Source organism: Loxodonta africana, chromosome 11 (assembly GCF_030014295.1).
Source record: "Loxodonta africana isolate mLoxAfr1 chromosome 11, mLoxAfr1.hap2, whole genome shotgun sequence".
NCBI classification, from domain to species: Eukaryota; Metazoa; Chordata; class Mammalia; order Proboscidea; family Elephantidae; genus Loxodonta; species Loxodonta africana.
In genome coordinates this window covers 85,907,449-85,932,496 of record NC_087352.1, presented here as the reverse complement: position 1 = coordinate 85,932,496, position 25,048 = coordinate 85,907,449, and the positions used below count along the sequence as shown (strand labels likewise).

At 40.8% G+C, this 25,048-nt stretch overlaps 2 protein-coding genes across 2 annotated transcripts in view; both read left to right on the top strand.

The window, feature by feature from the left end:
* LOC111749627 (laminin subunit alpha-3-like) overlaps positions 1–5,413 on the top strand; it is a 30,241-nt gene extending 24,828 nt beyond the window's left edge. Inside the window, exons 9-10 of the mRNA XM_023544154.2 lie at positions 2,543–2,699; positions 5,269–5,413. Coding sequence (XP_023399922.2) covers positions 2,543–2,699; positions 5,269–5,409 — 298 coding nt within the window. The 3' untranslated portion in view covers positions 5,410–5,413. The remainder of the gene's footprint in view (positions 1–2,542; positions 2,700–5,268) is intronic.
* An 865-nt stretch (positions 5,414–6,278) lies between these two features.
* Positions 6,279–25,048, top strand: part of LOC100661521 (laminin subunit alpha-3) — a 46,591-nt gene continuing 27,821 nt past the window's right edge. The window contains exons 1-5 of the mRNA XM_064293220.1: positions 6,279–6,315; positions 7,995–8,137; positions 12,459–12,556; positions 13,050–13,203; positions 23,194–23,354. Coding sequence (XP_064149290.1) covers positions 6,279–6,315; positions 7,995–8,137; positions 12,459–12,556; positions 13,050–13,203; positions 23,194–23,354 — 593 coding nt within the window. The remainder of the gene's footprint in view (positions 6,316–7,994; positions 8,138–12,458; positions 12,557–13,049; positions 13,204–23,193; positions 23,355–25,048) is intronic.

The window sequence follows — 25,048 nt, the reverse complement described above, 5'->3', positions numbered from 1 at the left end:
TTTCAAAAAACATTAGTGCTACATAATACTCCACAATTTAAAAAACTTCCATTATTGTTGCACGTTAATGTTTTTTCAAAGTATTCATTATTATAAACATTCTTTTATGCTAATTCTTTGACGCTATACAAAAAATTACTCTTTAGCATAGATTCCTGAAAGTAGAATTACTGGGTCAACCAACAGGTATGAACATTTTTAAGATTCTTTATAAATTAGCTCCAAAAAAATTATAGTCATTTCTAATTGCATTTTGGAACATGCTCTTTTATTTCCTTTGAGTAATTGATTTTTATGGCTTTAGCTTATGACTGGATTGTCAAGATGTGTTACTTTGAATATAAAATGCCACACAAGCTCTGGAGTATTTTCGATACTTCTCTATGACTGTCATTGGACACCAATGGAATTCATTCATAGGCATCTAGTTTAAGAAAAAGCAAGGCATAAAAAGTCATTCAAATGATCAAAATATATAGAGAAAACATGTATGTAACTTGTAAACTTAGTACATTAAATATGGTAGTGTTCACTGTTGTGTCTCTGGTGCTTAGCAACAGTGCCTGACACACAACTAAAACCAAGCCTACTGCTGTCAAGTTGATTTCAATTCATAGTGACCCTATAGGACAGATTAGAACTGCCCCATAGGGCTTCCAAGGCTGTAATCTTTACAGAAGCAGACTGCCACATCTTTCTACTGTGGAGTGGCTGGTGGGTTCTAACCGCTGACCTTTTGACTAGCAGCCAAGTGCATAACCACTGCAGTACCAGGGCTTCTGCCTGCCACACTGATGCTCAAAAAATAATTTTGTAAGGAGTGAATGGAGCCCAGGTGGCGAAGTGGTTAAGTGCTCAGGCTGCTGACCACCAGCCCTTCTTTGAAAACCGTCAGCAGTTTGAATCCACTAGCCCCTCCTTGGAAACCATATGGGGCAGTTATACCTTGCCTTATAGGGTCACTGTGAGTCAGAAAAGACTCAACAGCACACAACAGTGGGTGAATGTAAGTGTATAAATGAATCAGTAATAACTTTATAGGGTCACTATGAGTTGGAATCAACTCGACCTCAGTGGGTTTGGTTTTTTTTTTTTTGGTTTTGTAGTAAATAACTTAATTTGACATTTCCAAGTTGTTGGCAGACCTTAGAATATATTAAAGGATGTTGTCACTATGGGCTGTGCTAAATGATTTTCCCATTTTAGTTCTTGGAATGAGGGTGTTTTCTGGGAATGTTTACACTGAGTGAAAACAGGAATTTAGAGAAAGAGCAGGGGAGCCTCTCTCATTCACCCTTACTTAATGCCCTCAGCCAGTGTCATGGGTTGAATTATGCCCCCCAAAAATGTGTATATCAATTTGCCTGGGCCATGAATCCTGGTATTGTGTGATTTTCCTAAATGTTGTAAATCCTGCCTCTATGATGTTGACGAGGGAGGATGGGTGGCAGTTGTGTTAGTGAGGCAGAACTCAGTCTCGAAGACTGGATTATGTTGTGAGGCAATGTCTTGAGATATAAGAGGGAGAAGCTAGCAGAAAGACTGGGGGACTTCATACCACCAAGAAAGTAGTGCTGGGAGCAGAGCGCATCCTTTGGACCCGGGGTCCCTGGGTGAAGAAGCTCCTTATCCGGCGGAACATTGATGAGAAGCTGACAGAGAGAGAAAGCCTTCACCTGGAGTTGATGCCCTGAATTTGGACTTTTAGCCTACTTTACTGTGAGAAAATAAACTTCTCTTTGTTAAAGCTATCCACTTGTGGTATTTCTGTTACGGCAGCACTAAATAACTAAGACAGCCAGCTTGTGGAGAGTTCTTTTAGCAGTAGCTACTGGGATTAAGAAGGAGCCCTGGTGGCGCAGTGGTTAAAGCAATCAAATGCTAATGGAAAGGTCGGCAGTTCGAAATCGCCAGTGGCTCAACCAGAGAAAGATGTGGCAGTCAGCTTCTGTAGAGATTTCCTTCATTCTTCTCTACTGTATCTATCTAGGCTTTATATTAGAATAATTAAGGAAAATTCTACATTATTTATTTACTTTAGAACTTACGTAATAGTTATGACTAAATTATGTGTTATTGGAATGGACTTGATAGCATTGGTTTTTTGGGATTGGGATTAAAGAGCCCCTGGGTGGTGCAGACAGTTAACGCACTTGGCTTGGCTGCTAACTGAATGGTTGGAGGTTCAAGTCTACCCAGAAGGACCTCAGGAGAAAGACCTGATGACCTAATTCTAAAAAATTAAACCACCCACTGCCATCGAGTCGATTCTGACTCACAGCGACCCTATAGGACAGAGTAGAACTGCCCAATAGGGTTTCTGAGGAACACCTGGGGATTCAAACTGCCAACTTTTTGGTTAGCAGCTGTGGCTCTTAACCACTACGCCACCAGGGTTTCCCCTGAAAAATTAGCCATTGAAAACCCTATGGAGCGCGGTTCTACTCTGACACACAACTTTTTTGTTTTTAATTGGAATTAAGAATATTCAGATTACCAACAAACCTAACAAATATCCACATTTACTTTTTACTTATAAAAGACCTGAAAACAACTACTATTTCCCCGATTTGCATCATATGAAGTATGAGATAGAAGATGGCACCACACCTAATGGAAGAGACGTGCGCTTCGGATTCAATCCCCTGGAGTTTCCTGAGTTTAGCTGGAGAGGATATGCCCAGATGACATCGGCACAGGTTCGTGGCCATGGGAAACAGCTTAATGGAGAGTAGCCCATCTCTTTACCCACAGCACTCTCAGTGAGCCCCCAAAGAGCTGAACCATCCCCAGATTCCAGAATTTTTTCTCTCCAGGGTATGGGTTGAGGTTGGGGTTGGGGTGGAGGTTAGGGTTGGGGTTCAGGGTAGGGTTGGATTTTAACTGATAAGGATAGATATGGATTTCATAGTTCACTGTTATTTTAATTTGACCACCAAACAAGTCAGAAAATGAAGGAATTAAAGAAAAATTGTGCTTTTCTCTGGAGACTTTTTATAAGATGAAGAAATTTCCTATCGAGATTAGGCCGTATTATAGCATTAGGGACATTTCTTTTTAAAGCCATCTGTGGAAGATAAAAATGGATTGACTTAATCATAACAATAAAGCTTGTATTGCCAATTTTTGATCAGTTTTTTTTAGATTCTGAATTACTATGTGAATAGGAACTTAGATAAATGATGAGTTTCAGGTAGTGCTGTTTCAGGTTTTTTCCCCCATATTTCCCCTTTCCTTCATTCTTCTCTACTGTATCGATCTAGCTTGGCTTTGTGCTGAATAATTAAGGGAATTTCTACATTATTTACGTTTAGAACTTATGTAATATTTATGACTAAAAAATTATGTATTATCGTTGAGTAGTTTTGTTTTCAGAATTTCTCTTTGAGGTTGGTTTCTTAAAGCTGTGTTTCTCCATGGAGAAATTCAGAATACGAGAGGAAAAATGACATACATGGTCGCCCAATATTAGTTGTTTGGAGACACAGGACTAGCACTGGCTGTTTATCACAGCCAGTCCTTAGAAAAACTGGGACAGATTCGCAGTTCTCTTGGAGCCTCCATCAGTTCTGATGCAGCTTCTTGCCGGGCCGAAGCCTCCCATCAAAGCTGCCTTTCCCCGATGGTACCTAGGATCTGAAGACATTCTGCTTTTTCCCCATTTTCCTCAAATACAGAGATTCAGTTTCTTTGGTGCTCTGATCTTACTTCAGTATTGAGAAAAAGACAGCAGATTCCATTGAGTCATAATAGGATGCGAATGATAGAGCCCAGATAAGGTATATACCTTCTCACAGGTGTTTACAGTTTGAAAGAGTAACTAGCTGACACAAAGGAATGAATTTTTTTCTTAAGCAGCAAATATGTATTTATTGAGCACTCCACCTAGAATCAAGACCCAGATATCTAAAATTTCCCCTTACCTCGAAGAATGTACAACCTAATTGGAGAAACAGAAAATAAAAGGAATGAATTTCTGATGATGGATTATATGAGGAAGCCATTTGTGGTTAGATGACCTTGGTGATGTTCCTCAAATCACCACTCACTTTACTCTGCTCCTGATACATTTTTGCCTTTTACTTTCTGATTTTGAATTAACCCTTAAAGATGAGCTCAGTCAGATAAGAGGGACACCTGGAGTTCCTCAGCTGAGGTCAGCTGCAGTTCTTGCAGACGGAGCAAGTGATCTTACCCAAAGCCAGCCTGTATTGTCACAGACAACTCCTTCAACCGATGTCCCTTCATTTTAACCAGAGGATCTGGGTGAGAGACCAAAACGTGTCTCCAAGGTTCATGCACTTTCCTTGAGTTACAACAGGATCTGGCCATATAGTATGTGGTTCAGAATTTAAATAGGCTGCTCTCTCCCTCAGAGTCCCTGGATGGTGCAAATACTTAATGATAACCGAAGGTTTAGGGGTTTGAGTCTACCCAGAGGCACCTTGGAGGAAAGGCCTGGTGATCTACTTCTAAAAAATCAGCCACCGAAAACGCTATGGAGCATAGTTCTACTCTGACACACGCGGGGTCGCCATGAGTTGGAGCTGATTTGATGACAACTGGCTTGGTTTTGGTACTCATTCCTTCAAGATCATGGGCTTTGCAACTCTCACAGAGTCTATGTGTAAATGGCAGGGTCCTGGAGGCCAACACGCTGCTCCTCTTGCTTGAGAAACCCATATCCTCCTTGGATAAGGGGTGGAGATAAAAGTCCATAAGACACAATAGACATTTTTTAGTTCCATCCAGATTTTACTGCTAAGGTGTTTGGGGTCTCTTACCTTTCCTCAGCTGCTGCGGGTTTCTGTGACCATCAGTTATGTATGTAAAGCAGATCCTGGAATGATCTCTCTACGTGGGTGGTGGTGTAAATAATGCACTTTCCTTTCCTTCTCTTCTATCTTTTTATTTTCCTCAGCCAGTGGTGGTTGTCCCTGTCACCGTGGCTTTCTTTAAACTAATACTCCGCTCTGTCTGCCTGGTCACAAAAAGGTCAAACGAGGATCTCAGTGGCTGACGAAGTGCGTTTTCCTGTAACTGTAATTGTAAGTGATTTTAATTCATTGTTAGGCTTGCCTGTCTCCATCTGTGGATAGTTGGTCACTTGCATGCTTGTTGAGTGGGTGTGAATCTGCGTGGACTTCTGTGCGTGTGTACACTACAAACCAAGCAGTAAAACTTCAATAGGATGAAGTCATTGTTTGACTAGTATTTCTTTTAACCAGTTATCTCTTCTATACTTTATGGCTTTTTGGTATTTTTCAGAATGAAGTAAGGATAACGTTGAATGTGGGGAAGTCAGAGCTCTCCTTATTTCGTGTTATTCTGAGATATGTTAACCCTGGAACTGACACAGTATTTGGCCATATAACTATTTATCCATCTTGGGCTAAGGCAGGTGGGTAAATTTTCAAGGCTTTTTTCAATTAAATGATCAATTAGTAGTTTTTCCAATTTTCACAAATTTGGCAATCTTCAGAAAACATTAATCCTATCTCATTAGGACAGTTCTGCAGGTGCCCTGTCCTTTGTTATTTTTTCATTATGTAAATGGTCTGCTTATTCACATCTCATTATTAAACTTATCATTAATTGCCATTTAAAAAAATCAATATAACAAGCAGTGTACTTTGGCTGAACCCATGGGTTTTGATATCACCACAGGGCAAAGCTAATTTATAGCTTACTCATGGTGAAGTAACATTATCTTCTTGGTGGTGTTTGAGAGATGTTGGCCTACTGCCCTAATTCTGCCACTGTTTCAAGCAAACCATATAATTCAAGGAGGAGTTGGTGAAGGTGGGAGTGCTGAGTCCCTGGGTGATGCAAATGGTTAATGTGTTCAGCTGCTAACTGAAAGGTTGAAGGTTGGGGTTCACCAGAGGTGCCTCGGGATAAACACCTGGTGATCTATTTCTGAAAAACTAGCCATCGAAAACCCTATAGAGTGCAGTTCTACTCTGACGCACATGGGGTCACTGTGAGCTGGAGTTGGCTCAACAGCAGCTGGTACAAGTAGGCGTTCTTAGGATGAATGCTGAAAAACATGAAGCCCAAGAGAGCTCCAGATAGGACCGTGTAATCCTCGTTCAGGAACGGGGGACGCAGGATAGAGGGATAGGAGAAGAGAACAACCTGGCCACAGTCAGAGATAGGCTGAAGTCTGTTCTGAAAGGGATTAGGGCTTCCACCAGCCCTGGAAGAGATTCCAGGAAGCAGTAGGAATTCAAGGACACAAAATTACACCAATTATTTAAGGACAGATTTAAGCATCCATGGCCAGTGTTCCCAAACGGTGTCAATCAAGCCTGTGTAACTGGAGGTTGATGAACTCAGAGTTGCTTTATCATTTAGAATACTTCAGCATGCATTTTCTCACTTAAGTCTCATAAGAACTTTGTGAACTGAAGAAGGTTGAAGAGAAAACAGAGCTGAGAGGTCTAGTAAATTGCCAAAGTGCACAGCTGGTCTTTGTAGACAAGTCCATGTCTTCAGACCCCACACTCTTTCTGATATTCCCACTGCCTCCTAGGTGACAATGACATCAGCAGCTTTCCTTCTGTTAACTCAAACAGTTGGAATGCATTTAGGTTTCTTTTCTCATCTTCTGGGTCACCTTCCCTAAGCCCCCAAGATGTAGTCAGGAGTTCCTGTTACCTGTTCCCGTCGTAACCTACATCTTCTCCTGAATGGCACTGTGTACACTGTACCGGATTCCTGTTTTCCAGTCTCTATCCCTAACCCACCCTGCCCCTACCATCAGGGAACAAAGGCCATGTTCACTGGTGTGTCCCTAGACCCTGGCTCCACTCCTGGCACTTAATGGGCACCCCATAGATATTTGTTGAACAGGAGTGTGAAAGAAAGAATTTCTAGCAAATGTTTCTTCCTAAGAAAAAGTTGAAATCAGATGCAACAGCTTTGTTTGTTTCTGAAACTTCTACAGAAAAGGGAGAAAGGCCTGTATATTTGTAAAAGCCAAGCTGGGGGAGAGGAGACTCCTGAAATCCATGCTTGTTGAAAGTCATAGCTCCAAGGCCACCCCGACTAAGCCCTGTGTTCTAATAGACTAGCAGATTGATGGCACAGACAGGTTTTAGGCAACTGTGTGTATTTCCCTGTCTCTGGTAAAAGAGACCATGAGTTGGGACATAACACATAAACTAGATGCCATTTTTAAAAAGAAAGGTTGAGGGTTTGAGTTTAGTAGGTAATAATAATCTCGGGAACCCTGGTAGCATAGTGGTTAAGAGTTTGGCTGTTAGCCAAAAAGTCAGCAGTTCAATTCCACTAGCCACTCCTTGGAAACCCTATGGGGCAGTTCTGCTCTGTCCTATAGGGTCGCTATGAGTCGGAATCAACTTGACAGCAATGAGTTTGGTTTTGGTTAGTAATCTCATAGATATTTACCATATGTGGCTTTTGAGCTTCTCCTGTGTACCAGGTATGGTGCCAGGTGGTGGGCAAGTACCAAGAGGAAGAAGTCACACCTCCTGCCTTGGGAAGTTCCAGGCCTCCTCTATTTGTTTGATGTAAGAGGAAGCACACTGTACCTGTAAACAAACAAACACACAGAAAACCAAAATGCTTCTTATTACAAAACTAGTACAAAGTCTTCAATAGAAGTTAAAAATTCCAAATTACAGATAAACAAAGAGGAGAAAACAATTTGATGGTGAATATAGTATGTGGAGCATTTGGTATATGCCAGGTACTTTCCTAAGCAGTTTACATCGGTTAATCTACTTAATCATATAAGAAATTAAAAAATTACTCGTAATCCTAGAGTAGATAGCCACTACTAACATCTTATCTGTATCTTTCTGGTCTATTTTATGCGTATGCCTATATATACATCCGGTTTTTAAAAATCACCAAGATCAGTAAATCTTAATCTTTTTCAGAGGTAAACTGAATAAGAAACAGAATACCTAGAATTGTAACACTGACTACTAGCAAAACACCTTATGCTACTCTTTTACCTCTGACAGGCGCTGCTCAAAGCAAAAAGATCACCTTCCTACCAAGTAAGGAGCCGGCCTTCGTCACTGTCCCTGGAAATGGTTTCTCAGAACCATTTTCAGTTGTACCAGGGACATGGATTGCTTGTATCAAGGCAGAAGGAGTCCTCCTGGTAAGAGATACTTCTCAGTGGAGACCTTTTAGAGATGGTCCCACTGACACTGTGACCCATTAGATTCCTGACAATTAAATATTGAAATTAGAGGTAGTTCCCTTCTGGATATAGGAACCTGTGATATTGTCCTCAAATGACATAGGAATCAGCTTCAAATATCTTTTATATCCTTCCAGCCAACCTCTCTCTGACAAAACAAATTATAACTCATATGGCCTAGAAGTTATCAGAACAAAGGCACAACTTTTGTGAACGTATGTCCCCACCATTCAAAAGCCTATCTGGGGTTTTTCCATCATGAATAAGAAGGACATCTAAGAAAAATAAGCCTCTCTGGGAATTGTGCAGAATGAAGTCAGAAGAACCTAGAGGAAGAGAAGACCCTAATATCAGTGGCGTTCTTGGCTGTGGAAAGAGAAGGTTGAGGCTAGAGGAGCCAGTGCTTCTCTGAGGCAGTCTTCCTCCTTTCTTCCTCCTTACATCCAGGCAGTAGTCTCACTGGACAGATTGCTTTGGACAAAGAACTCTTCTTTAAGGCAAAGGCTGTGTTCTCAAATACTGCTATAGCAGCCAGAGGAACAATGAGGAGTGGGGCACCCCTCTTACATATGTGATTTTGTGTCTGCTTTAGCTTTTTTTTTTTTTAGCTTATAGCAGAAAGGTCTTTTTAGAATAAAGCGTTTGGCAAAAGCTTGGGTCCACGCACTCAGAGCAGAAAACATAAAGCTTTTCCTACTGGCACAACCCCCTCAACTGACCAAGTTAGCAAGTCTTAGGTAAGTCTCTTATGTCTAAGCCTGCCTCAGTTGTTTCTTTTATACAACAGAGACAGCACTTATCCTGGTTAAAAAAAAAAAAAAAGAACTTATCCTGGTGGGTCCTTTCTAAATCTGGAGTCCTACAAAGGTAATATGAAGGTTCAGTCTCTGTTCTTCTTGTATCTTCTTGGTATAAAGCTTTGCCGTTTTAAAAAGTTTAAGAATGTTGCACAGATGTGAGAAATGAGGAAGAGGAAAATTCCACTGATGCAAATAAAGGGTACAAAGTTAGACTAATGGAAAGAAAAAATTCAGTACAAAAGTTACTTCATAGGCATGGAAGATGTTCGATGCTCAATTACTTTTTTAAAATATAATTTTATTTATTATTGTTGAGAATATACACAGCAATACATACACCAATTCAACAGTTTCTACATGTACAATTTGGTGACATTGATTACCTTCTTTCAGCTGTGTAACCATTCTTATCCTTCTTTTCTGAGTTGTTCCTTCCCCATTAACATAACTTCACTGCCCCCTAAAATTACCATCTAACCCTTCAAGTTGCTGTTATCAATTTGATCCCAATTAGATGGTTCTTAAGAGAGTATAATGCTTGAGTCAGACCTTTTTTTTTTTTTGGTTAAGCTAAACTGTTGTTTGGTTTTTAGAAGACTTCAGGGGATATTTTTGGTTTAAGGTTTAAAGATTATCTCAGGGCAGTGGTTTCAGGGGTTCGTCCAACCTTCATGGCTCCACAAAGTCTGGAGTCCATGAGAGTTTGAATTTCTTTTCTGCATTTGCTTCCTTTTAATTGGGATTCTTCTATGGAATCTTTGATCAAAATGTTCAATAATGGTAGGCAGGCACTATCTAGTTCTTCTGGTCTCATGGCAAAGGAGGCAGTTGTTCATGGAGGCAGTTAGCCACAGAGTCCACATCCTCCTGTTCTTGACTCTTTTTCTCCCTCTGTTATTCCAGGTAAATAGAGACCAATTGTTTTGCCTTGGATGGCCACTTGCAAGCTTTTAAGACTCTAGGCACTATGCACTGAACTAGGAAGTAGAACAAAAGCTCTAAACACGCTATTAGGCCAATTAACTGGAATGTCCCTTGAAATTATGACCCTAAACCTTCAAACCAAGAATCCAAATCCCATGAGGTTTTTGGTTGTACATAAGCAGCCTCAACAATGACTCTTTTTTGTTGTTGTTGTTATAAATATATCTGTCACACAACTTTTGCCAGTTCAGCTTTTTACGTCAATTACTTTTAATCAGTGCAATTGTATAGTAATACTTTACCTATATATGCTTCCATCCCATTTTCTGTAAAAATACTTTATTGGGCACTGATTATCAGCCCTTACTGTTCTGGAATCTTTGGGACCATAAAGTAATGAGGAGATATGTTCTCAACCTCAGAAACTCATTAATACAATAATAACCATATTAAATTAAATCCCACTCAGGCATTCAGACCACTGTGGTGGACCACTGAGTGCTCTGTGCCATAATCTCCTGCTTCCACCCTCCTGTATGTTTCTACTCTTCTCCGTTATAGACACATAGAGGCCTCCCAGGAGAGAAAAAATCTCATAGTATGGTTGTGGCAAACATTCCCTTCCTCGGCAGGCGTGTGGTGATGCCAGGAGAAGTGGGACGCTGTCAGATAACCCACATCTCAGAAGCCTGAGCTCAGCTCTTTCCTGAATAGTTGCTTAGCTGGTTTAGTTTGTGGGCTTAATTTGGCACACGTAGTGGGACACGTTCTTCCTCTCATATCTTAGGACAGGCAGCGGGCCAGCTTCGTTCTGTGAATCACTAGGATCACAAAACATCACTAGCATACCAGTTGTGTGTTGTTCTGGTGTGGAAGTAGGAAGCTATAATATGTGGTCTAAAATTTGGTAGAGGTGGCGCAAATGGTTTGCACTTGACTACTAACTGAAAGGTTGGTGGTTCGAACCCACCCTGTGGTACCATGGAAAGTCTGGGTGATCTCCTTCTGTAAAGATTATAGCCAAGAAAACCTGACAGAGAAGTTCTACTCTGTAACACATGGGTTTGCCATGAGTTGGAATTGATTAGATGGCAGTGGGTTCGGGTTTTGTTTTTTTATTTACAATTCAGTGTAACTAGTATTTCTGAGGAATATTTTATCAATTGATAGTTTATTATCTTTATTAATTTTTGATTTTATGAACAACCCAGAACAGACAATAAAATTTCTCCTAGGATTTGAAAATAAAAGTGCCCCCATTGACTGACAGAGACTAGAGAAGCCCTAAGAGTATGGCCCCTGGATACCCTTTCAGCTCAATAATGAGGCCACTCTTGAGGTTCACCCTTCAGCCAAAGATTGAACAGGTTCATGGAACAAAACAAGACTAAAGGGGCACACCAGCCCTGGGGCAGGGACTGGAAGGCAAGAGGGAACAGGAAAGCTGGTAATAGGGAGCCCAGGGCTGAGAAAGGAGAGTGTGGACATGCTGTGGGATTATTAACCAATGTCATATAACAACGTTTGTAGTAATTGTTTGATGAGAAACTAGTTCTGTAAACCTTTGTCTAAAGTACAGTAAAATAAAATGAACATATACCATAAAAAAATAAAATAAATGACCCCCCCCCCCCCACTGAGAAGTTTATCGCCAATTCTTCAAGAACCAAATAAGGCTTTAATTTAAAATGGTTATTGTTCTGTTAATAAGTTTCTGAGGTTGAAACCATATCTCCTCATTACTTTATGGTCCTATAGATCCTAGAACAGTAAAGGCTGATATAAGCACTCAATAAAATATTTTTTACAGAAAATGGGATGGAAGTATACGTAGGTATTACTATACAATTGCACTGATTAAAAGTAATTGATGTAAGAAGTAGAGTTGGCAAAAGTTGTGTGATAGATATAACAATGACAAAAAAAAAAAAAAAAAAAGAGTCACTGCTGAGGCTACTTATGTACAACCAAAATGAGTTCCTTTGAGTGTTTGGATGAATCAGGGTGAAGAACAAAGCAGTTCCCTGGACCCCTCTGTTACCTCAAGATTGGAACCATTCCCAAAGTCAGCTCTTCAAACAGGGATTGGACTGGACTATGCAATAGAAAATGATACTGGTCAGGAGTGAGCTTCTTGGCTCAAGTAGACACATGAGACTATGTGGGCAGCTCCTGGCTGGAGGTGAGATTAGAAGGCAGAGGGGACAGGAGCTGGTTGAATGGACATGGGGAATACAGGGTGGAGAAGAGGACTGTGCTGTCACATTAGGGGGAGAGCAGCTAGGGCTACAGAACAAGGTGTGTATAAGTTTCTGTATGAGAGACTGACTTATTTGTAAGCTTTCACTTAAAGCACAATAAATAAAAAAATTTATTAAAAAAGAGGCACTGCTGAAGACTGTTAGCTGGATTGTTCAGACGGGAGGAACACAGTTAGGGACTTTCCCTTCAGCCCATGGGTGATTGGAAGTGTTGTGGGTTCTTAACACAGGAAAATAAAATGATGGAATTGCAAAAAAAAATGAGTGACAGTCCTTCTGGTCTTTATTTCCTAGGATTACCTGGTGCTGCTACCCAGGGACTACTATGAAGCACCCGCGCTACGGCAGCAGGTCACAGAACCATGTGCCTCTTCAGGACCAACCCAGGAGAAGTTAGTATGGGGGTAGAGAGAGCAGCCACAAAATGCCTGGTGTCCACTAAGTTAGGAATCTTTAGTGCAGGGAATTGTGATAGGCCTCAGATCACAACTGTAACATAATGCTCTAGATAATTATTTAATTGCGATTTTTCTTTGTGGCATAGACTGTCTTTTAACTAGAATTGCAAAGCACTTTGCACACGATAGCTGGCTTGAGAGTCACACCACCCTTGAGCCTGTGCAATGCCGATGCCTGCCCAAGTATGATGCGCCTGGTTGTGCATCTGGTGAGGAGAAGAGCTTGAAATAGAATCCAGCTCTGTGGACCTTTCCAGATAAAAAGTCACCACCAATTCCTACTGTAGGGACTTCATAAGAATTTGTTGAAGGAGTGATAAATGAATGAGTGAATGAATTGAATGAAGAAAAGTCCTTAGGATCCACTTAGACCCTCTATTTTATGTTCAGAGTTCTAACTATTGTATTTTTTGTGGTTGTATTGAAGTTGCCTGCTTTACCAACATTTGCCAGTGACCAGATTCCCCTGTGCCCTGGCTTGTGAAGCCAGACACTTCCTGCTGGATGGGGAGCTGAGACCCTTGGCAGCAATGCAGCCCACACCGGCACACCCCGTCATGGTGGACCTCAGTGGGAGAGAGGTGGGGCCACTTTTCAGTTACTGTAAAGCTGTCACGACCTCCTCGTCTGTGTCTGCTGAAAACACTTTGGCCAGAGTTGCTTCACAGATTTATTTGAACTAGTTCCTCTGAGGTATCAACTGAAGGTCGGCTGCGTTCTCTGGCTTGGCTTATGGCTGGCCTGGGCACCACACTGAGCAGCTGAGGCTGTTCTTTGAGAGCACTGTCTAAACACGGCAGGGGGACGGGCAACCCCAGAGTCCTTTCCTTGTCATTACCTGGACTTACAAAGGGGGCATCTGGCTGTACCCAGTGCAGGCCACAATCTCCCTTAAAAAGACAGATGAAACTGAGCCATTTCTAAAAGGCCTCCAGAAAACACCTAGCTTACCTTAAAAGGGTACAACACTCACTTTGTATCCGCTGAATTCCTCGAGCTCAGAATCTAGAACTGTTGATCCCCAAGGCACGTACATATGGCTTGCAGGGCAGGTTACCACAGGTCTTGGCATTGCTACCTTTGAGCCTCCTAACCAAATTTAGGACTATACTGATTTAAACTTTGAGTTATGAATACAGTATATCAGCAACAATAACAACACACAACGCAGCATTCCATAGACTCTGAAAAAAACTTCTTCCACTACATTTTCATCCCTTAACTTTCTGGAACAATCTCTGTTTTATATCCTTGAGGAAAATGGAGGATTGAATGTATAGAATGAAAATATATGGTGGAATCAATTCTCACTGAACATTTAAATGTATACATTTTTGTAAACTACATTCCTGACATTTTGAGAGTAGCAGCTATAGGATTTTTAATGTAGTTCTTAAGTATAGTCTTCATTTCATTTTATAAGTTTCAAACTTTCATAAGTTTTTATTTTATAAAATAGTATATGCTTGTTGTAAATAATATATGCATAAAGAAAAACTAAATAATCTCTCTCATTCACTCTGCCCCTCGCTACTCATGCTATACACACACACACACACACGTGTATATAGGTGTGGGTATGTACATACATACATATATATATATGTGGAGCCCTGGTGGCACAGTGGTTAAGCATCTGGTTGCTAACCAAAGGGTCTGCAGTTCGAAGCTACCAGCAGTTCCTCGGAAACCCTATGGGGCAATTTTACTCTATCCTGTAGGGTTGCTATGAGTTAGAATCGACTTGATGGCAATGACGATGGGAATACCTTGGACCATGTATATATGCACATAGTTGTTGTTGCCTTGTGCCATTGAGTTGATTCTGACCCCATGTATTACAGAGTAGGGTTTTCTTGGCTATAATCTTTGCAGAAGCAGATTGCCAAACGTTTTCTTCCATGGAGCTGCTGGGTGGGTTTGAACAGCCAACCTTTGGGTTAGTAGCTGAGCACAAAGCGTTTGCACCACCCAGGGACCTCTGCACATAGACATTCTCATATATATACGTGTGTGTGTATATGGGTGTACGTGTGTGTTCTCCAGACAACAGGGAGAAGTTAAGAAGGGCCAACCTCTAGGAAGTGATGATGAGTCTTCAGGAAGTTTCCTCATCTGTGATTTGTCTCAGAGCCACAATGATCAGCTATTGGGAAGGGCCAACTTTTAGATGATGCACAAAGTGAAGATCTGCACTGTCCAGTATTATTTAGCAGTCCTTTTTACTGCTTTATCTGAATGCTTGTAAACCGTGCTGTTCAATACTGTAGCTACTAGTTCCATATGGCTATGTAAGTATAAATTAATTAAACCTAAATAAAGTTAAAAATTCAGTTCCTCAGTTGCACTAGCCATATTTCAAGTGCTTAGTAATCGCATATGGCTCGTGGCCATCCTATGGGACAGTGCAGATTATAGAGTGTTTCCATCATTGCAGAAAGTTTTAATGCACAGTGCTATTATATACCATTGTGCTAAAATTCACAGACTAATAAGAGTTCATAGAGACCTTAGAAATCATCTCATTTTCCTTCCTGTGAGCTAATCCTTTCTGCAGTCTACTTGTTAGGTGTTCATTTAGCCCCTGTTGAATACCTAAATTGATGAGGAGCTCGTTTCTTTCAGAGGTGGCCTGTTCCATTTTTAAAATAAATTGTAATTATTAGAAAGTCTTTTTTATATTAAGCCAGAACCTGGTTCATTATCATATCTAACTTTCTGATATCATAAGGCCACTTGGAATTCAAAAAAAAAACAAAAAACCTGTTGCCACCGAGTCGATTTCCACTCATAGCAACCCTATAGGAGAGAGTAGAACTGTCCCATAGGGTTTCCAAGGAGTAGCTGGTGGATTTGAACTGCTGACCTTTCGGTTAGCAGCTGTAGCTCTTAACGACCATGCCACCAGGGCCCCAGGCCACCTGGAGCAATGCAAAATAATCCTTCATCTATTTTGGAAATTATGTATAGTGTGGTAGTTAAGAAGATGGCTCCAGAGTGAAACTGCCTGGCTTCATGTCTTAGATTCCTTCTAACTTACTAGCTATTAATGGGTAACTATTTTTTTTTTACTAACTAGCTGTGCAATTTTCCTGGGCCTCATTTTAACTAGCATACAAATTTCCTTACTTCTATCTGATTGAAATAGTTTTCTACATCCGCCCCCGCTCCCCGTCCGCCTGCTTATTTGGTACGTATAGATGGTTTTCTGGTGTTTTAGTGATTGCCCTTAATGGTTCAGCATATGTTCTTAATTATAAATTTTCCTAACAAAGTCTAAAATTATTCAGCAATTAGTTCTCTTCCTGAATATTTCACAGATATGCTTATGTACCCATTGTAAACCAACCCCCAACTTGTTATTGTTGCCTGGAATTTTATTTTTATCTTCCCTCTAACTTTGAGTCAGATGTAAATTTCCTTTCAGTCCCAAATACATCACATGTTCTTTCTTCCTTTCATCCTCCCTTTTTTCCTTCCTCCTTTTCCCCTTCCCTCCTTCCGTTCTCATTTCTTTCTCTCACTTTTTATATCTGTTTGTCTCTTTTTGCTGCTTTCTGGACAAATTCCTCAAGACTGTCTTCTAATATATGAATTTCCTATTTAACCATTTCCAATTTAGAATTTATCCAGCCTGTCGATTCAATTTAATTTATGATTTTTATTTCAAAGATTTTTAGTTGGCTCTTTTTCATATTCACTTTTTATGGTTTCTTTTCTACTACTTTTTATTTCATAGCTGCATGTAGTTTTTAAAGGGATGTTACTCTTTCATTTATCCTTTTGAGTATCCTAAAATCCTTGGAACCAGTTGTGTTTCAGAATATAGAATTTTTGAGATTTTAGATATATAAAATGATACATATCATCCCCAGTAGGATCCAAGGCAACACCTTGTAACTAAACAGGTTAATATTTCTCCACTGAAAAGTATGAATAGACACACCAAGTCAGATACATAAAGACTACATATATGATCTTACGTTAGTTCAGGTCAGATTTTGCCACCAAATGATGACTGGTTTGGTTAGGTTAGGCTCGGTTTTGCCACAAAACAAGTTACAAAAAAGATTTCTTTTACAGAGTTTGGGGATTTCATATTATGTACCAGTATACTTATGTTAAAGGAACCCTGGTGATACGGTAGTTAAGTGCTCAGCTGCTAACTGAAAGGTCTGTTGTTTGAACCCATCAGCCACCGCAAGGGAGGAAGATGTGGCTATCTGCTTCCACAAAGATTACAGCCTTGGAAACCCTATGGGGCAGTTCTACTGTGTCCTATAGGATCACTATGAGTTGGAATTGACTCGACAAGAATGAGCCTGGTTTTTGGTTTTGGTTTATACTTAAAGTCTTTGTCAGACTATTCCATAAAATTCATTTCATCTGAAGTGAACTCATTTCTGGTTGATGATTTTTTTTTTTATGTGTTTTGGAATTTTGTATGCAGGCTTATAAGCTTATTTTGAATGAGAGGTTTTTATTCTTTCTTTCTCCATACCAACCCAGCCCAGCAGTTTTACAGTATCTTTCCCAGTCCGCTAGTCCCTTAGTCCACTGCCAGGTATTACAGTGTGCCTCCTTTATTGTGAGACTGGGGACAGCACAGTTTTAGACACTGAGTCACTGGGTGGCTTGGCTCAGTTCTTGGTCATGATCTTTGGTTCCTTAATTCCTTAGCTTCTTATAAAGCCGTAATAGGTGGAAGATTAGCAGCAATTTTTTTTTTCCCCCAGCTTCTTTTCATGATTTGAAGGAACCCCCATCCTTGGCTTGAAGCAATGAGCCTGGATCTGGTGACGTCTTATGTGGAGAACTTTTAATTCTCTTTCCTCTGCAGGAGTTGAACTGTTGGCCAAAACAGCCTGCTTCTAGACCTGGAGAACAACAGACCTGCAACTTCAGCCCCAGTGCCATTTCAGATTTTTCTTGTGTTTATGCTCCTTCACCTGTTTACTTTTGATCCCAAATATATCTTTTTTTTTTTTTAACATTTTAGCCATATTGCTATCTCTTGGAGCAGAAGAGGTATATAAAAAATGTGAATTTGCTGTGCCATCTGAACTGGAAGTCATCCCTCATCTTTTAAACATGCTAAATTCTATCCTATTTTTATTAAAACCCTTCTTGTGCCTCCCACAAACCTTCAACCACTGCTGCATAACTCTTCTATTTACAACCAAACTTCTCTAAAGAATTGTATATGCTCACTGTTTCTAATCTTCACCTCCCACTCAAGCCTCAGCCCACTCCAGTCTGGCTCCTACCTCCTACTCCATTAAAATTGTTTTTGCCAAGGTTTCCAGTGATGTAATTGTTGCTAAATTCAATGGATATTTTTTAGTCCCCTTCTATTTAACTTCTCAGCAGCTTTCAACACTTGTTGAGCATACCCTCTGGTTTAGAACAGTCTTTTCCCTTGTCTTCCATAATTTAAAAGTGGTCTAGTTCTTTTCCTGCCTCTCTAGCTGCTTCCTCAAAGTATCAGTTGCAGCCTCATCCTCTTCTGTCTCGCCATTAAATGTTAATTTGTTGAGGCTTAGGCCTAGGTGTCCTCTTATTACTCTATATTCTCTTCCTAAGCAATCTCATTTGTGCCCATTGCTGCAGATACCAACTACACCCAGGTAACTACCAAATTGGTATGTCCAGTCATACCTCTCCTTTTATATACAGAGCAGTATGTCCAACTTCTTGACGTTACTTCTTGAATGTCTCAAAGGGATCTCAAATTTCAAATGATACGCTTTTTTAAAATTGTACTTTAGATGAAGGTTTACAGAGCAAATTAATTTCTCATTAGATAATTAACACACATATTGTTTTGTGACATTGGTTGACAACCCCACAGCATGTCAACACTCTCCCCTTCTCGACCTTGGATTCCCCATTACCAGCTTTCCTGTCCCCTCCTGCCTTCTCGTCGTCCTTGCCCCTGGGCTGGTGCGCTCGTTTAGTCTCATTTTCTTTTATGGGCCTGTTTAATCTTTGGGTGAAGGGTGAACCTCAGTACTCACTTAAAAGGGTGTCTCGGGGCTATACTCTTGGGGTTTCTGCAGTCTCTGTCAGGCCAGTAAGTCTGGTCTTTTTTTGTGAGTTAGAATTTTGTTCTGTATGTTTCTCCAGCTCTGTCTGGGACCCTCTATTGTGATCCCTGTCAGAGTAGTTGGTGGTAGCCAGGCACCATCTAGTTGTGCTGGACTCAGTCTGGTGGAGGCTGTGGTAGTTGTGGTTCATTAGTACTTCGGACTAATGTGTCCCTTGTGTCTTTGGTTTCCTTCATTCTTCCTTGCTCCAGATGTGGTGGGACCAGTTGAGTATCTTAGATGGCTACTCACAAGCTTTTAAGACCCCAGATGCTACTCACCAAAGTGGAATGTAGAACATTTTCTTTATAATCTGTGTTATGCCAATTGAGCTAGATGTCCCCTGAGACCATGGTCTCCAGCCCTCAGTCTGATAATTCGGTCCCTCGGGGAGTTTGCATGTGTCTATGGAGCTTCCATGACCTTGCCTTGATCAAGTTGTCCTGACTTCCCCCGTATTGTGTACTGTCTTACCTTTCACCAAAGTTACCACTTATCTATTGTCTAGTTATTTTTTTCCCCTTTCCACCCCTCATCTCCCTTGTAACCGTGAAAGATTATTTCCTTCTGTGTGTAAACCTTTTCAAGAGTTTTTATAATAGTGGTCTCACACAGCATTTGCCCTTTGTGATTGACCTATTTCACTCAGCATAATGCCCTCCAGATTCATCCATGTTGTGAGATGTTTCACAGCTTCATCACTGTTCTTTATAGTTGTGTGGTATTCCAATGTGTGTATGTACAATAATTGTTTATCTATTCATTTGTGAATGGCCACTTAGGTTGTTTCCATCTTTTTGCTATTGTGAATGATGCTGCAATGAACATGGATGTGCATATGTCCATTCGTGTGATGGCTCTTATTTCTCTAGAATATATTCCTAGGAGTGGGATTGCTGGATCATATGGTATTTCTATTTCTAGCTTTTTAAGGAAGCGCCATATTGTTTTCCAAAATGGTTTTTCCATTTTCCATTCCCACCGGCAGTGCATAAGAGTTCCAAGCTCCTCACAGCCTCTCTAACACGTTATTTTCTTTTTTTTGATTTGTTCCAGTAATACTGGGGGTGAGATGGTATCTCACTGTAGTTCTGATTTGCATTTCTCTAATGGCTAGTGATCACAAGCATTTCCTCTTGCATCTGTTAGCCACCTGAGTGTCTTTTTTGGTAAAGAGTCTATTCCTATCTTTTGCCCATTTTTTAATTGGATTATTTGTCTTTTTGTTGTCGAGGTGTTGGATTTTCCTGTAGTTGAATGGTACACTACTGTTCCTGACTTAAGTAAATTGTAGCACCATTCATCTAACTGCATAAGCCAGAATTCTTAGAGTCATTCATGATTTCTCCCATTCCACAACCCCCAACCAAAACCAATCCATCCTCAAGTTTTAATTAGAGCTTTTTTTTAAAATAATATTTTATTGTGACATTAGTTACATTTTTAATATGTATTTTTACATGTGTCAACATTCTCTTTAATTGTGTCTGGTTGTTACATTTTCAGTACTCTAGTTTCCCTGCCCTCTCCCAAACATTTTGTGAATCCTTCACTTCTCTCTGTGATCCCTCTCCCTTGTCTAATACTTCAGCATCTTTCATCAAGACCTCTGCAGTAGCCTCCTCATTGACTCACCCACATCCACTCTTGCCCACTGCATCTCCTATCTCATTCTCCACACTACAGCTGGCATGCTTATTTTGAGAGAAATAACTGATCATCACTGCCCTGCTCCCCCACCCCCACCCCCCACACAATTAAAACACTGCAATAACATCTCAGTGCTCTTAGGGTGTACAGCAAAATTTTTAACATGGCCTATACAGCTGCCCCTCCTATGTTCCATTTTAAGTCATACCTCCTCTTGTTCTGTGTTGTTCTACCCCTTGGGCTTACTTTCAGTCTCTCAGACTTACCGTGTGCCCTCCTACTGCAGGCTGTTCCCTCTGTCTGAATGCTTTTCCCTCCTCTGGTGGTCTAGTTATATGCTGCTTTTCCTCCAGCGCTGAACTAAGTTGTTGCTTCTTCAAGGAAGCTTTCCACTCCCTCCCGCTTCTTTCTGATGAGCTCAGGCTCCTCCTTACAAGTTTCCATAGTGCATCTTTGGAGCATTTATTACACTTGTAATTTTGCGAAGTATTTGCCTCATTATCTAATTGTTTGATTAAAGTCTGTCTTGAGGGCAGAGACCGTGTCTGCAATATTTACCATTGTACGTCCTTGCTTTCTGGTGGATTGGTATACCAAAGCCGAAAAAGCCAAACCAGTTGTTGTCGAGTCAGTTCTGACTCATGGCAACCGCAAGTGTGTCAGAGGAGAACTGCTGTGTGTCTCCTAAAATACTACTGAAGGTGAGAGCAGTTCTTCTACAACATTGGAAATGTCTGTTCAGGTTGACATTGGTTCTATTAAAATTCCTTTTTTAAAAGACAAGTAACTGATAACAACAGCAAACAGTAAAGTTCTTGTATGCCATCTTTTATGTCTTTTATCTGAGTTTCTCAAAACTTGCAAACTTGCATCATCAAATATATTTAAAACCCTTCTACCAAGTATTCCAAAAATCAATCTGTAGGACTCAGAGTGGGAAGAGTAATAGAAATTTATCAAAGAGTGATATAATAGAACTGGCAGCCAATAATAACTTCTGGGAGAAAACCCAATCAGTCATGGACCTGGGTGTGATTTGTGATGGGGTGAAGACTGATGAGCCCTTGTTTGGAGGTGCCCGGGGGAGAAATGCTAGTAAGAACGTCTCCATGTGGAGCAGTGTCAGGGCCATATTTCACTTTATAACACAGAGTGAAAAAGCAGTGTAGAAAATCCACACATTTTCCCTGAGGGAAGTCTATTATTTAAGTGATAGAAAAATTACCATGGAAAATAGCAGTTGTGTGGTTCAGAGCTGTGCAGAAGGAAGAGTACATATGACTTTCTGAAGGCAAGGGGTAGGAAGATGACTTTAATTAATTTGTGGTAAAGCAGGAGCTGAGCCTGAGCTCACAGGATGAAGTAGGTTGAACTGCTAAGGATTGTAGATCTGATATCGGCTCAGGCGTTAAATGTGCGCACATGCTTGACCAGCAATTCCACTTCTAGGATTCTAGCTCACAGGAATACCAGCCTACGAATATATATAAGGGTGACCAAGGAGTGCCTGGGTGGTACAAATAGTTAAGCACTGGACTACTAACCAAAAGGTTGGAGGTTCGAATCCAGCCAGAGGCACCTCGGAAAAAAGCCTTGATGATCTACTTCTGAAAGATCGCAGCCACTGAGAATCCTATAGGAAACAGTTCTACTGTGATACATATGGGGTCGCCATGAATTGAGACCAACTCAACAGCTACTGCTTTTTTGGTTATGTTGCATTATATGTTGTAGGGAAAATTAGAGCCCACTTAAGTGTCCATCAAATAAGGGGCTAATTAAATAAATAAATAATTTTCCATTTATACTACGGAATACTAGGCAGCCATTGGAAAAATAAAGTATTTCTACACGTACGATATAGGCACATGAAATACTGTTGGGTAAAAAGCAAATTGTGGCAAAAAGCAATGATCACGTTTACAATAGCCACTGTTCGAATAGTACTTATTGTGTGCCAAATACAGTTGTAAAAGCTGTGCATGTGTTAGTTCATTAAATCCTCAGAACAGTCTTAAGAGGTGGGTACTACTGTTCTCATATTACACAGGAGGATACTGAGGAATACATAGATGTTCAGTGACTTGCTCAAGGTCACACAGCTGGAGGCAGTATGATTCCAATCCAAGCTCCCAATCAATTGTCTGTGTCAGGGGTTGACACACTTTTTCTCTAAAGGGCCAGAGAGTAAATATGCTTGACTTTGCCAGTCATATGGTCTGTTGCAACTACTCAGCTCTGCTGTTAACTGTGCAAAAGCATCCCTACTTGCCTACTATGATCACAGTTTAAAAAAAAAATGTATGTGCTTGTGCGTATTCAGGCATAGGAAATGGTTTGGAAGCGTGAAAACCAGGCTGTTTACAGCCGTCATCGTGGGAGTGGGGGGTGTGTGCGTCATTTTTACATTATTTTCATCCATGTGTTTTAAAGTTTCTTTTCCTCTTACACCATCTCCCCCCCCCCGCTTTAGTAAATCTTTCAGTTCAAGTTTTGGAGGGTCTTTTGCTGTTTTTTTTTTTGCTTGAGAAACAGTAGTTAAGACATTCCTGGGGAGAAGGTGTAGAAGGCCCTATAAGTAGGATTGCCAGATTTAGAAAATAAAAATGCAGAATGCACCATTAAATTTGAATTCCAGATAAGCAATGAATAATTTAACAGAGTATTCTGTATTTTATCTGGCAATCATACTTCTAAGGCCATATTTCCTGGCATGATGGGATTTAAGAATATTTTCAGGATGCGGTCTCAACTCTGTTTACTCCATTGCCTATGTAAAGGTGTCCAGTGCACACTCGCCTGGATGATGGAGTATCCACATGCATTCTCTGACAGGTGGAGCTGTGGCTGCGGCTGCATGTCCCACAGGTGGGCCACTACGTGGTCGTGGTCGAGTATGCCACAGAAGTCGACCAGATGTCTGTGGTTGATGTGGACGTGAGGAGCCCCGGGTCTGTCACAGCAGGCCAGGTGAACGTCTACAGCTGCATGTACAGGTAATTGGTCCCACCCCAGGGGATTCATCTGCCTCTGAACCTTTAGGAACCCTGCCTTAGGAGCTTTGGTGTTTATTTGGAATGTTGGATTGGAAAGTTGTTTCCTTTTTGAAACCAGCAGGTGACTAATCATATGATCCAGCATCATCCCCAGTGAGGGCATTGGGTGAATGACATTTTTATTTTACCCCTGTCCCTCCTGGGTGGTGGTAATGAACTCAGTGCTTTCACTCCAAGTCTGTGTACAATGCATGGGGGCATTGCATAAGGAAAAGACTCGTTCACAATAATGCTAGAAGGTGTACACTTGTCTTCACGTACAGGCAACATGCTCTTCAGAACTGAGAATAATGAAAGTTTGATGAAAAAATATTGCGTCAAAGGATTTTAAAATTTGTCTGGATGAAGCTCGTCTCTTCCGGGAACTCTGACTGACAAGGGTTAATTAAAAATTGGTGTTTTTTGCATAATATTTTAAGATATTTGTAGATGTTCAGAACATGCTTTAATTGAAGAATCACTGCAAGGAATGTTTTCACATGAAATTAATTGTACAGTTAAGTGGCACAGGAAGGCAGAGTTCCTCGAAAGAGTAGATGGAGAACTGCAGAGAGCCTTAGCGCCCCTCCAAAAAGTAGCTGTGAAAGCCCGTTCTCCGTGGTGATGATGAAGAAGCCAAGGAATGTAATTGCATTGGGATTTTTAATAGGGCACTGTATGGACCCAAAAGAGTTCCCAGAATGTTCTGTCATTATCTGGAAATATTAGTTGAATCAAAAAGCGGCATCAGCAACCACCGAAATGTCCTCCCAGATGGGTCGGCCACTGTGCCACCTGAGGCCTGGGGACTGTTGGCCATAGGTTGGGGCAGGCGTCTCACTGTTTCTGCCTGGGCTTCTCCAAACAGGTTATGTCAAAGGTCACCTTTCAGCCCAACCCACAACACTGTACACATTCCAGGTCGCATGACTTGGTCCTTGTTCTGTAGGATGGAAAGTAGGTGTGACTAAGGGCTCCCTGGATCATCTGAAAGGAGGCTTCAAGGTCTTTGTTGAGAAGAGGAGTGATCTCAAACCCCAAAAAAGAAAGGATATCCTTTCAGCGCAAGCTTTGTTTCATGACCTTTGTCTGAATGGAGTTGTTGGGGAGAACTGCCTGAGGTTTTGCAGTTCATTTTGTCTCTGCACGTGACACCACCAAACTTCTCCTTTAGGAGTCTCTGTCGTTAGAAGGCCAAGACAGTATTTTATCAGTTGAGGAATCACATCTATTGTATTTGACCCCACTCCTCCCAGGAAAGCCCCACCATGTTTTTTACCACTTGGCTAAAATATTTCCTTTTTCTTTATGTTGCCTGCCATGTGGAACAGTGAAAATAAACAGGTGATAAGTATTTGGAGTTCAAAAATATGGTGCAATTGGAAAATACTTGTCCCATAAAAACCCATTCCAAGTGAGAGGCCCTTTCAACATTGCATCATCTGTTGCTGAGGTTTGAGCCTTTTTCAGAATTTCTGAAGTGAGTTCTAACTCTGTCGTCAAAGAGCAATATCCCAGCTGAATAGCTGTGATGTTAATAGGAATACCACTTTTTAAAACAGTGCTGTGATGAATCAAACCTACTCCCTGTAGGAGAGGTGATTATTAATAATTAGATATCAAGTTATTACTGTTAGTCTATTTCTTAGTGAGAA